General features: G+C 47.2%; 1 protein-coding gene across 4 annotated transcripts in view; it reads left to right on the forward strand.

Annotated features, from left to right (window-relative positions):
* Positions 1-13,807, forward strand: part of CPNE4 (copine 4) — a 390,855-nt gene that overhangs the window by 249,165 nt on the left and 127,883 nt on the right. For all 4 annotated transcript variants that reach the window (XM_072971211.1, XM_072971204.1, XM_006205278.4 and 1 more), the window contains one exon: positions 6,748-6,927. In XM_072971211.1, the coding sequence (XP_072827312.1) occupies positions 6,748-6,927 (180 nt within the window). The remainder of the gene's footprint in view (positions 1-6,747; positions 6,928-13,807) is intronic.

Consider the following 13,807-nt stretch of genomic DNA (forward strand, 5'->3'; position numbering starts at 1 on the left):
TGCAGTTTTGCAGTTTTTTTCTTGTAGTTGATTTCTAATCTAATAGCATTGTGGTCTGAAAAGATGGTTGGTACTATTTCAATTTTCTTAAATAAACAAAATTGATAAGCCTTTAGTCAGACTCATCAGGAAAAAAAGCGAGAGGGCCCAAATTAACAAAATCAGAAATGAAAAAGGAGGTGTTACAACTGACACCACAGAAATACAAGGGATCATAAAAGGATACTATGAGCAACTATATGCCAACAAAAGTGACAATGCAGAAGAAATGGACAATTTCTTAGAAAGGAACAATTTGCTAAGACTAAACCAGAAAGAAACAGGCAATATGAATAGACCAATTACCAGTACTGAAATTGAATCAGAAATTAAAAACCTCCCAACAAACAAAAGTCCAAGACCAGATGGCTTCACAGGTGAATTCTACCAAACATTAAAGAAGAGTTAACACCTATCCTTCTGAAAGTATTCCCAAAAGTTGCAGAGAAAGGAACACTTCCAAACTCATTCTATGAGGCCATAATCACCCTGATACCAAAACCAGACAAGGATATCACAAAAAAAGAAAATTACAGGCCAATATCACCTGTGAATATAGATGCAAAAATCCTCAACAAAACACTAGCACATCGACTCCACCACTGCATTAAAAGGATCATACACCATGATCAAGTTGGATTTATCCCAGGGATGCAGGAAATTTTCAGTATATGCAAATCAATCAACGTGATACACCACATTAACAAATTAAAGAATAAAAACTATATAGATACTCTCAATAGACACAGAAAAAGCTTTTGATAAAATTCAACACCCATTTATGATCAAAACTCTCCAGGAACTGGGCATAGTCGGGACATACCTCAACATAATAAAGGCCATATATGACAAACCTACAGCTAACATCATACTTAATGGAGAAAAGCTGAAAGCATTCCCTGTAAGATCAGGAACAAGACAAGGATGCCCACTCTCACCACTTTTATTCAACATAGTTTTGGAAGTCTTAGCCACAGCTATCAGAGAAGAAGAAGAAATAAAAGGAATCTAAATTGGAAATGAAGAAGTAAAACTGTCACTGTTTGCAGATGACATGATACTATACATAGAAAACCCTAAAGAAGTGACCGGAAAACTACTAGAGCTCATCAATGAATATGGTAAAGTTTCAGAATACAAAATTAATATACAGAAATCAGTTGCATTTCTATACACTAACAATAAAATAGCAGAAAGGGAAATTAAGGAAACAATACCACTTACCATCATGCCAAAGTGAATAAAATACCTAGGAATAAACCTACCCAAGGAGGCAAAAGACCTGTATGCCAAAAACTATAAGATGCTGATGAAGGAAATTAAAGAAAACATAAACAAATGGAAAGATATACCATGTTCTTGGATTGGAAGAATCAATATTGTTAAAATGGCCATACTGCCCAAGGCAATTTACAGATTCATTGCAGTCCCTATCAAGTTACCAATGACATTCTTCACAGAGCTGGAATGAAAAATGTTAAAATTTGTATGGAAACACAAAGGACCTTAAATAGCTGAAACAATCTTGAAAAAGAAGAAAGGAGCTAGAGGAATTATGCTCCCTGACTTCAGACTATGCTGCAAAGCTACAGTAATCAAAATAGTATGGTACTGGCACAAAACCAGACACATAGATCAATGGATCAGGATAGAAAGTCCAGAAATAAACCCATGCATGTATGGTCAACTAATCTATGACAAAGGAGGCAAGAATACACAGTGGAGAAAGAACAAGTCTCTTCAGTAAGTGGTAATGGGAAAACTAGATGGACATCTACCTGCAAAAGACTGAAATTACAACATTCTCTAACACCATGTATAAAAATAAACTTAAAATGGATTAAAGACCTAAGTGTAAGACCAGATACTATAAAACTCCTAGAGGAAAACATAGGCACAACCACTCACGGACATACATTACAGCAGTATATTTTTTTGAACCAGCTCCTGGAGTATTGGAAATGAAAGCAAAAATAAACAAATGTAATCTAATTAAACTTAAAAGCTTTTGCACAGCTAAGGATACCATCAACAAAACAAAAAGACCTACAGAATGGGAGAAAATATTTGCAAATGATGTGATTGACAAGGGACTAATTTCTAAAATATATGAACAGCTCATACACCTTAATATCAAAGAAACAAGGAACCCAATCCAAAAATGGGCAGAAAACGTAAACAAGCAGTTCTCCAATGAAGACATACAAATGGCCAATAGGCACATGAAAAAATGCTCAGGATCACTAATTGTCAGAGAAATGCAAATCAAAACTACAATGAGATATCACTTCACACCAGCCAGAATGACCATCTTTGAAAAGTTTACAAATGATAGATGCTGGAGAGGGTGTGGAGAAAATGGAACCCTCCTACACTGTTGATGGGAGGGTAGATTGGTGCAGCCACTATGGAGGACATTATGGAGGTTTCTTAAAAAACTGAAAATGGACTTACCATGGGATCCAGCAATCCCACTCCTGGGCATATATCCAGAGAAAAATAAAATTCAAAAAGACACATGCACCCCAATGCTCATAGCAGCACTATTTACAATAGTCAAGACATGGAAACAACCCAAATGTCCATCAACATAACTGGATAAAGAAGATGTGGTACATATACAGAATGGAACACTACTCAACCATAAGAAAGAATAAAATAATATGCATTTGCAGCAATATGGATGGACCTGAAGATTGTCATTCTAAGAGAAATGGGCCGGAAGGAGAAAGCAAAATGCAATATGACATCATTTATATGAGGAATCTAAAAAATAATGACAATAATAATAGGGATACAAATGAGCTGATTAGTATTTTGATTTCTTGAATATGTGTAAGCATATTTGACTGTCCTTTATGATTGGATTACCGCATTCTGTTGATTCTTATTTTGTAGTTGGTTTATTCCTTTGATAACTGTGTAAGTTTAAAAAGCTAAAGATCTAATCTGTTCTTAGAAGCAATACTTAGTACATATACGTAAACTAAAAAAATGTGCAGTATACTGTATATATGTATTTACATGCAATATACTGTGTATGTGCCATCAAACTGTAATAATTCTACCTAAAAAAACTGAAAAAGGAGACAAAATAATAATAATAAAATAAAGACAGAGAAAGTAGGAATTTGAGAATAGGAAGGAGAAAAAGAAAGAGAAGGACTTTGACCTCTTCCGGTAAAGACGTTATCCTGGTACATCCATAAAGAATCATTCTGCCTGGGTGGTTGGCAGTGAATTGAAAAGTCCACTGAGGTGAATTTTCTGATTACCAGACCTTTTCATTTATCAGAAACTCTCTCTGCCATTTACGAGGAAATAAACAGGAATAGGAGGGGAAATACAGACATCTGGAGAGCTCTGTGGGATGTGGAAGAGCCTGAGTCCCACAGGTGACGAGGGAGTGGTCGTGTACAACAGTCTAGAACGTTCCATCGCTCAGCCTGCCGCGGGGCAGACTCAGCAAGAGCCTGTGCCTCCTTCATGCTGGGTGTCTGTCCCACCAGGCTCTCACTCAACCCGGTGCCGGCAGCTTCCATCTCTAGTTAACAACTATAGCAAACATTGGCCTTTCCTTGGATTCAAAGCAAGTCTTTCAGGGACTCGTAAAGCAGAAAGTGAAATAGATGGAGATGGGGCAGCGGAGGGGGTGCTGGTTGCTGGGTCACAGTGGAAGGAGAATGCAGATGTGTGGCTGGTGACTGACAGATGGGCATCCCCGGGTCTGCCCAGCCAGGGCCCGCGACACTTGTTGGCATCAGCGCTCTGTCCCATCCTGTCTTCTGCTTCTGAGCTGGAGTTTCATGATGAGATGAGATTTATGGTGACTTGAGTTTGGCTTCATGTAGAAACTCTACGTTGTGCCGAGTAGGTCAGGGAGAGAAGCTGGCCAAGAGAAACATGGGGCAAATGGGAGGCAGGGCCCATCAGGAAATGGTGCTGGACACTGAACACACTCAGAGGCTTATCGTTTGTTCATTAATTTAATAAATGAGTGCTGAACAAACAGGGCGTGTCTGCTGTGCCAAGTGTGGAGTGTGAAGTCAGCTTGTCCCACTGGTGTAGCTTCTTTGCTCTGAGAGAAAATAAAAGAGGTCTATTTTCTTAACAGTGTAGTGCAAACTCTTTGAAGAGTGTCTGTGCTTTGTTGGACGTTAGTATCTGTATTCTGCGAAGGGGAAGAAGGAGGGTTAAATAAGTTTGGACCCTTTTAGACAAGTGAGCCTGTGGATTTGCTGCAGAACTCCTCGGGGGCCTTTCGTGGACTGTGCTGTGCGTCATGCTTTCTAAGAACAGGTACTGTGGGGCGGCTTCCAAAACTTCTTTAACTACAGGTGCTTCATTTCTGGGAGCTGCTCGTCGGGCTACCATATTGTCGAGCTGGCGTCAGGGATGCTGCTGGGAAGTACCAGTTGTTCCATCCAGGGACGAGCAGCGATGTCTGTCATCCGAGCACTCAGCCTGGCTGGCTGTGAGGTCTCCCTGACTGGTATTTGTGCTGGCCCATTTCCTAAGATCCCATTTCCTGGCGTGACCTCGTTCCATGGTGTTGCATCCTTTAGGGAACTTGGTTTTCAGAATTTTGTTTCAGATGTGTCACTGGACTCTGTTCCTCCATCCACGAGGAGAGAAGGGTCCTTTTCTGTGCCTTGACAATCTACCTATAGGTTACTTCTCAGGGATTATTTTGAAATCCTCTACCAAAAGGCACCACATGAATGTAATTAAATCTCTTGTCATATTACTCCTGATTCTATGAATTTGGACCAAATGATGCAAAAATGCTTCCAGGTGTCAAGTGGGGGGCTTTATTGAGGGTGAAGAGCTTGGAAAATGCCCATCTGAACGAGGCAGCCCCCAGTTGGTACCATGTGTGAATGTAGCCCCAGGTTACCAGATAATCTGATTTTTTCCCAGAGGGAGGGGGCAATAGAAATAGCACCTCTTTTATGTTAATGAAGGGAAAACTACTTTCAAGTGGGACAAATAAAACACCTCCAAGTTAGCATGAACTTGCTGACTATCAGGCTGTGACCTCTTGATTTTTACAATTAATCAAAACCGTGATCTCTTATTAACTGAAAAATATTTACGCCAACACAGTAGATCTTTGCACCCACACAATCAGCCAATAACATACGCAGTCCTGCCCCCACCAGAATGAACATTTCAAAGAGTGTAAAATTCAGCTCAGGTGGAAGCTGAGTCTTCATGGGAAGAGTCCACCGTTGGTCTGAAGAAGAGCTAGTCAGCAGCGGCTGTGGGTTGGTTTTCTGTGTGATGGACAGGGACGTAAAATTCCCCTTCTTGGCCCCACAAGGAAGAGCAGATGGTGTTCCTTCCAGGAGACCCTCCCTCACCCAGGGCCCTGCGTAGGAAGGGACAGGCCGGGAGGAAAGCACGAAATGCAGGAATCTATCAAATCCTCTTTGCTGGATGATGTGTACAGGCATGATATGGTCAAAAATGGTTTCCTTTCATTTAATTGAGAGGCTTTCCCTGTACTCTAATGAAAGCAGGGGAATGTTTTCCACAGTTTGCGCTCATGAATGACTCCGGGGAGTATCCGTTGACCAGTGTTGCCCTCTGAAAGCTGCCGGTACTCGGAGGCTCCGAGGACCTGTGAACTGGAGGGATGGGTGTCTCCTGCTGAGAAACCCTGGAGGAGCTTGGTTTACCTGTACCCTGGTCCTATAAGGCCTGGCGGACTGTAAATCGTGCTGAGTGTCCTTACCTACAGCAGACGGAGGAGAATGTTAGTGGTGGGGGGTCCGGGCAGGAAGCAGATGGCGTCCCCGGGGAGGTGCACCCGAGGGTTAGACTGCACAGCGGGGGCTCTTCTTGTGAGCATGGGCAGAGGTGCTGTGGCCACAGCAGGACTCGCTCCCAGCCGGGTTGGAGGGGCCGGGGTAGGGAAGGGGCTGTGTCACCAGGCCCCGGTGGAGCCTCCCTTTGTGGACGGCGTCGCTAGCGGATGGTGTGTTGCAGAGGTGTGGGGACACGGCTGGGCCTTCCCTTTTCCCGCTTGCTGAGCCCCTGCCCAGTCCTCCCTGTGGTGGACTCCACCCAGACCCCAGAGGGCAGCCTCCGGGGCACGGAGTGGAGCAGAAAGTGGCAGATGTGTGTGTGGGGGGGGTGGAGCATCCTTGTCACAGGGGCCAGGGGACTGAACCGCCTCCGTAAACATCCCATGTAAACCCAGTGAAAGGCCCCCTGGGGACCACTGGCAGTTTGCCTTCACAGCCTCGTCATTATGCTGGGGGTCATGAACTGTGACCCTCCCATCAGAGCAGGGGTGGCAAACACAGGGCATCTGCGTGGTCATCTCCCCTTCAGTGCCCATTGGACACCAGGCATTGAGGACAGATTTCTTCCTCCTGAGCCCAGATGAGCCCTCAGACCCTTTCCCAGCCTAAGTTTCCAGGTACCCTCACTCTCACTCCATCTTTGTCGTCCTGTTACTTAATGATACAGGAGGCTCCAAACCCTTAAATACAAAGCTGCAGACGGTTCTGTCTATGATTTTCCTCCTTGAAACACGGCTCTCTGAAGGTGCATCCTGAAAGACTTCCAAACTGTTCTCCCAGAGATTTGGTGGAGGACTTGTCCAGTTTGGAAGGAGACGCAGCACTGTGGGGTTAATCCCCCTGCAGGGTGATGATAATGCCCGGATAACTGACAGGATCTTTCTCTCTCTCTCGGCAGGTTGACAGAACAGAGGTGATTCGCACCTGCATAAACCCGGTGTATTCAAAACTGTTCACCGTGGACTTTTACTTCGAGGAAGTGCAGCGCCTGCGGTTTGAGGTCCACGACATCAGCAGCAACCACAACGGGCTGAAGGACGCAGACTTCCTGGGTGGCATGGAATGCACGCTGGGCCAGGTGGGTCCTAGGCCCACTCCTCCCTCCCTCCCTGAGCCCCCCTCCCTCCCCTGCTGCTCCCCTCCCTCCCCTGTTCCTACCCCCCTCCCCTGTTCTTCCCCCTCCCCTGCTCCTCCTCCTCCCTCCCCCAGTCCTTGCTCTCTTTCTCCTCTTGGTTTCATTTGCTTTAACCTGGAGCCTCTTGTGACTTCCCACACACCATCACTTGGTTATATATAAAATGTATTTACACAACACCACAGAATCAATCATTTTCTCTTCTGAGTTCCTTCATTCTGTCAGTCACCCATTCGTGGAGCTCCTACTCTGCTCTGGTTGTGTGTCTGCTGTGAGTAAGCCACAGAAAGAAAGAGAAATACCACACAATATCACTCATATGTGGAATCTAAAAAAAAAGAGACACAAATGAACTTATTTATAAAACAGAAACAGACTCACAGACATAGAAAACAATCACATGGTTACCGGGGTTGGAGGAGGAAAGGGATGGGTAGGGGTAAATTGGGAGTTTGGGATTAGCAGATACTACTATACATAAAATAGATAAACAACAAGGTCCTTCTGTACAGCACAGGGAACTACATTTAATATCTTGTAGTAACCTATAATGAAAAAGAATGTGAAAATGAATATGTGTGTGTATATGTATGACTGAAGCATTATGCTGTACACCAGAAATTGACACAACATTGTAAACTGACTATACTTTAGTCAAAAATTACATGTGTATGAGCAAAAAAACAGTAAGAAAAAATAAAATATGAGGAAAAATAATATCCTGATACATTATGTTTCCATCTCCCAACTCAACTGTGAGAAGCCCACAGGGGAATCTTGCTCATTCACATGTATTCCAAGCCTCTGGTGCCAAAAAAGTCACCTTGGAGAGGGCTCAGTCGATACTGGTGAACGAAGAAATGCTTACTTAATCCTCACAGCAGTGATGTGGTATGGACGTTGTCGTTACATCCATGTGTCAGGGGGGAACCAGAACTCGGCGAGCACTGACTTACACGGCCCCACACTGCTCAGGGGCAGATTAGACCCCAGCAAGTCGGCCGTGCCCCAAGCCCCGTCATCTTGCTGTTATGACACCTCTCCTCATTTCCTCTCCTTCCTGCGGCACCCAGAGCTTAGGTAGGTGCTGAGGGGACATGCCAATGAAGAAACAGTCCCTGTGCCCAAGACTCCCCTATATACACCCCCCGTAGGGCAATTCAGGATGCCCTCTAAGCTGCAGTGGGCGCCGTATCCTGGGCTTGTGCACGGGGCAGTGGGCCTGCGGGGTGGGGAGGGCTTTCTGCTAGGTGGAATAGAGGAGCCACTGTGGGACCAAACTTTGGAAAAATATGGGCCAGGAGTTGAAGGAGGAGGCGGAGGGAGGCCCTCTCGAGTAAAAAAGCAACGTAAACAAGGCATTGAGGTCAAGGGGCCACTGGTGGGAGGACCAGCCAGTCTGACTCAGGGTCAGACGCTGAGTTACGGGAAACCAGTGCAGCTGCAACTTCAGAGGCCCTCGCGCTCCTGGACCCTTCCAAAGCTCTGTCACGTGCTTACGTGGAGTTTTGTACTTGTTCTTAAAGAAGGATTCCAAATTATATAAGCCTCCACCCCGCACAACCGGCCCTGGCCCCGTGCAGAGGGAGGGGTCTTGTTGAGGGGCAGCAAGAGTGCGTCTGCCGGCAGAGGGACGGCGGGCGTGCCTGCTGGTCTGCCTGTTCTCACCCTGCCTCGCGCCACCCGTCCCCAAGGGAGATGTGTCCCACTGAGCGCCGAGTGACAGCGTAGGGAATGCCCTCAATTCAAGGCAGTTGTGGGTTTCCTAGACTGTTCCTTGTCCTGTCAGCGAGAGCCAAAGCTGACTGCGAGGGTGCTGCTGAGGGGAGGTGGAACCCGGGCCGTTACCCACAGTGGAATCTCTCTCAACATTCGAAAAGAGTTGACAGCAGATAGTCATAGGGTCCTGCCAGGTACAATGCCCTGTAAGCAGGGAGGGAAGGAAGGAAGGAAGGAAGGGATGAATGGTGGATTTGTGATGGAGCTCTGTAATGTATAAATAAAACTAAAAGGTGATTAAAATGGCATTTTTACAGATGTAAGGGAGCCACTGTAAGATTCTCCCTCAGACAATGGGCATCCTTTCCATGTATAAAAGTTATATTCTGTCCCAAGAAATAAATGTATTTATTTATAATGAGTTCCATTAAGAGTTGTGTGAATCAAAGATCCTTTTCACGCAAAGCTCTGGTCACTTTGTCTGTGAGTGTCCCTCAACTGGTGTCTCCATGAGGCTCATCTTCCCAACACCCAGCAGCCTCGACCCCTGTTTGGTGTCAGGCATCGTGCCAGGAGCCAGCGATAACGTGGGGGCCCCAAGCAGCTCACAGTCTGGTTGGGGATAACCATGTAAAGCAAATCACGACACAATCAATTAAACCACAGCCATTGTTGGGGAGATGCACAGAGAGGAGAGCAGACACTGGGAGGGTGGCATCAGCTGGACAAGGGCTCCGAGAAGGCTTTCTGGAGGAAGTGGCATTTACAATGCAACTGCAAGGGAGACTGAGCATGAACAGAGAGGACATATATTCCAAGCAGATGGATGTCGCATGCAGAGCCTCTGGACTCAGGGAGGAGTTGGGTGTTTGGTGCAGAGCATCTCTGATTACCCAAGGCCAACTCTGAGACAGGAAGTCAAGGGGTGAAGGAAGTACCACCGTGGGTGGAGAAGCAAGGTCAGAGAAGGAGGGCAGCCTGCAAGGGCATGCTGTCCGGCCAGCAAGCATGGTGGGCAGCTGGAATGTCACTGGGCTGGAGACATCCTGGATGCCAGGGCCGAGTAAACACCACAGAGCGATCCCCACCTCGGGGTAGGGGCTTTGGTGCTTGTGCATGTGCTGTTCCCACACTCTCATCAGTTATTGAGGGCTGTTCCCAGGGTGGGGACATGCACCCCCCATCCCCTTTGCCAGACATTGTTTTAGGGGTGGCCCTGTGGGCAATTCTAATCAACGAGATCTAAGAATTTTTCTTGGAAAGGTTTCCTAGCCTGAAAAGAAGAGACACACATGAAGAAGCAATTCTTGTCTGCCTGTGATTCCTGGAACCACTTCAGCCCTCGAGCAGCCAGGTGGAGGGGAAGAGCAGCCCAGTGGGAGGTCGGAGTCCTGAGTGTTGGGGGGGCAGGCCTGACATCCTGCACCTGGAACCCCCTGTCTGTGGGCTCCTCACAATGAGAGAATACTGTGTCTTGCTGCCAAAGCCCTTTGGGTGGGATTTCCCATTCCTCGAGTGAAAAGCATCAGGGTTGATATGGAGCACACGAGGACTTGGAGACGGCGGGACTGCCTGGGGCGGGGTGCAGGGATCCAGGGCTGGGGGAGCAGGTGTGTGGGCTTAACTTTCTTAGTCTCTCACAATGAAGACTAGACAGACGTGAGCACTGAGCGTGAGTGACCGGTGGTTCTGATGCTTTTGAAAGGGCTTCCAAACTGGTAACTTCACTTGACTTTCTTGACGGCATAGGAAGTTCAGGTGTCATTACCCACATTTTATAGTTGAGAAGACTGAGAATCGGAAAGTCAATGTCTTGACAGAGCCAAGACCACAAGTCAGGAGTCTGATCTTTAATCCAGAGCTCTTTCTTCTGCCAAGATTTAGAGAAGGGTAATGTGGGGCGGCTGCCTATCCTGAGAATTTTTTTTAGCATTGTGGCCTAGGGGAAGGACAGAGCAGTGCATCAGCCATGATCCCCTGGACACACAGCTGCACCACCAGCGACATGCCAGCTCTCCGGGTACCATGTACATCCCTAACAACCAGCCTCTCTTGGTATCAGCCATCTCTTAGATAGCTGCCAGTGACCTTTCCCAGTTTGGGGTGGCACACTTTAGCTTAAATCAAGCAGAATGTCTCATCTCTGTGGCAATAGTGATTGGTTCAGGGAAGGTGTGCAGTGAATCAGGCATAACGAGATGTAAATGTATGCTTGCTGGAACCTTCTGGGAAAGATCTGTGAGGCTGTGAGGTCCGCAAATGGTCCTCTTCAGGAAAAGAACCTGGAAAGGGCGATGACGTGATAACGTGGGGGAAGAGGAGCAGAAGCTGACACCTCAAAAGGAAGAAGGAGAAATCAAGTGACAGTATTTGTGCACTCGGTGGAATCCTGTCTGAAGCCAGCCTTTCTTGGGAATTTCAGCCAATAGCTTCTCCTTGCTGTTGGAACCACTGTTGCTGATTCTTTTCCCCTACTTGCAATGTGGAAGTTCCCATAGACCCCTCTCCCAGGCCACAGTGGCCTCCCCACCCCCAGCCCCTGTCACCAATCTCCACTTCATTCATTTACAGCTCACTCCACATGGCCTTCAGAAGTCCATTTTTATCAGTTCGTTGAAATAATCTCTCTCTTAATTAGCATTTATGTTTGTGCATATTTATCTGATCCCCAGATTACAAGTCATTGACGCCAGAGGCCACATTCAGCACTTCTCTGTGTGTGATGCAGCATCCTGTGTTATAAATCACATGTGCGCAAGTCAAACGTATTGACTAGTTAACTTTGAAAATGTCAGATCAGTATGAACTTGATTTGGACACAGTAAGTTTCATTCTTTACTTTATTCATTTTTTTCAACAAGCATTTAGCAAGTGCCCCAGATCCGCCAAATAGCATGCTGGGTACTGGAGGCACAAAGATGAAAAAGACAGGGGCCTGGCCCCAGAAGAGCTTATAATTAGCTGGGAGACGCAGACCAGTAAATAAATAATCAAAATGCATATTACTGAGTGCTACGTTGAGCTGCATTCCACTACAGGGGAAAGGCTTTCCCCCGCCTGGAGAGAGTCGAGTTCTCACAAGAAAGGTTTCTCACTCTGTCCTGAACCTCAAGGAGTGAATAGGGATTCACCAGCAGAGAAGAGATACGAGGGCTCTCTGGGCAGAATGAGTGGCACGCGGAAACACAGCAGCATGAGGACAGGGAATTCCCAGTGACTCAGCAGACGGGATGGTCCAGCGAGATTGGAGAGGGGTAGAGGAGGCCGGACAACAGCGGGGAGCTGACCGTGGTACTCTCCTGAGCCTTTCGCTAATGTCCGGCGAGTTTGGACTTGATACACTGAAGCCCTTGGGGGTGAGTATGAGAAAGACCACTTTGGCATCCCTGTAAATGGTGGGTGGGAGGGGACGGATGTGGAGGTGGGGAATCCAGGTAGGATGCCATTACTGTAACAGGAAGGCGATGAGGAGGCAGTGGTGGTGAAAATTGAGGAGAGGGGCCCCGAGGGAGTCCGTTCAAGAGCATAATCAGGACTGGGAGAGGGCAGGGGTTCGCTGGTTTCAAGCTCAGTTCACCGGAGGGGAATCAGACTGAGGAGCGGGATGGGGGCAGAATGGGATGCTGGCATGTTGGGCTGAGGGTGTCTGGAGAATCCAGAGGAGACTGCCACCTGGGGGCTTGCCCACGTGGGTCTGAAGATGGTGCAGGTTTGGGAGCTGACTCCCTGCAGGTGGTAGCTAGTAGCACAAAGCTACAAGATCCCTCAAAGAAGGATGTTTTATTTTTATTTGGGGAAGGAAATTCATTGTATATGCCACATATGAACAAATCATAAAGGATTTTTTAAAAAACACTGCGTAAGGAAGAACATTTCCATTTTTTCAGATAGAAGTGTGAACTTGATGTCTTGAAATCAGCCTCCTTGGTTGGGTGTTTCCTGTGTATAGAGTGATATTCCAGGGCAGACCTCCTTTACCCTCCTAGTCCACAGGTGGTGACCCTGTGGCATGGATGGGGATTTTTCTGGTTTTTCCAAATTGTTCTTCTCTCTGGCATGATCAAGCAAAAAGAAAGTCACTAATGTTATCCTTCCTCGTAACCTCGTTGGCAAGAGAAGACTCCTTTTCCTTGCACTGTTGAGTCCATCAGGGGATGGCTGGATGCGGAAGCTGGAGGAATGGCAGGATCAGCATCTGAGGCGCTGGTCTATGATGCTCAGGTGTACACACTGCGGAGCTGGGGTCTAGAGTCAAGCCAAGCTCAGCTGCTCTCTGGCTTGTATCCAGAAGTCAGATCCTGCAGCCCTTTAATCCCCAGTCTCCTCATTTGCAAAACAGAGACAAGAATAGTGAGGAAATACATATCAGATGCTCAGCAGAAAGAGCGCTCAGGGTCTGGGAGCTGTTGATAAGGAGGAGGGAACCTAGGAGTTGCTGGGAAGAACAGACCCTTGTTGGGATCACCCTTGTTTCCGAAGTGAATGTAGAAGAAAAAAGGGTGAAAATGTTGTGACAGAGCCCACGTGCTGGGCAGTTTGTGAAGCTGAACTTATAATAAAAATACTCCCTGAGTTTGTTGCATTGTTCCTTTAGTCAGAGAACTCAGTGTGTGTGTAACATGCGCTCTTACCAGACTTTTTTTAAGTAAAAATGGTTTCAGGTAGGATCTCTGAAGTGCTTTGGGGCAGGTGTTCGGTTCCTATCTCCCACAGCTGAAGCCCAATGGGAAAGACACCCCCAGGCAGAAAGTGGCACGTTTCAGAGCCTGTCTCCTCAGGGCGGGCTGTCGCCAGGCCCTTGCTCTGTCCATCCGAGTTGGACATCGCATTCTCACACTTCCACGCGGAGCAGCCAGACTCGTGGTCTTTAGGAAGGGAAAGCAGCAGCCCTCAGCATGCTCAGAACTGGCGCGGGTCGCGAAGTTGGGTGCCAGCATGGCAAGCGACTTAGCGCTGAGCAGTGATGCCAAGTGCAGGTCCCCGCACTCCGGGAGCACCCAAGGCAGCGCTGCGTGTTCCCGCAGCTGGCCGAGGGGGCGGGTCCCAGAGACGCGGGTGCTCCTGCTGGGCGAGCGTGGGGACCACCCTGGGGTTTCTGGAGGCT

The sequence above is a fragment of the Vicugna pacos genome, chromosome 1 (assembly GCF_048564905.1).
Source record: "Vicugna pacos chromosome 1, VicPac4, whole genome shotgun sequence".
Taxonomy (NCBI): domain Eukaryota; kingdom Metazoa; phylum Chordata; class Mammalia; order Artiodactyla; family Camelidae; genus Vicugna; species Vicugna pacos.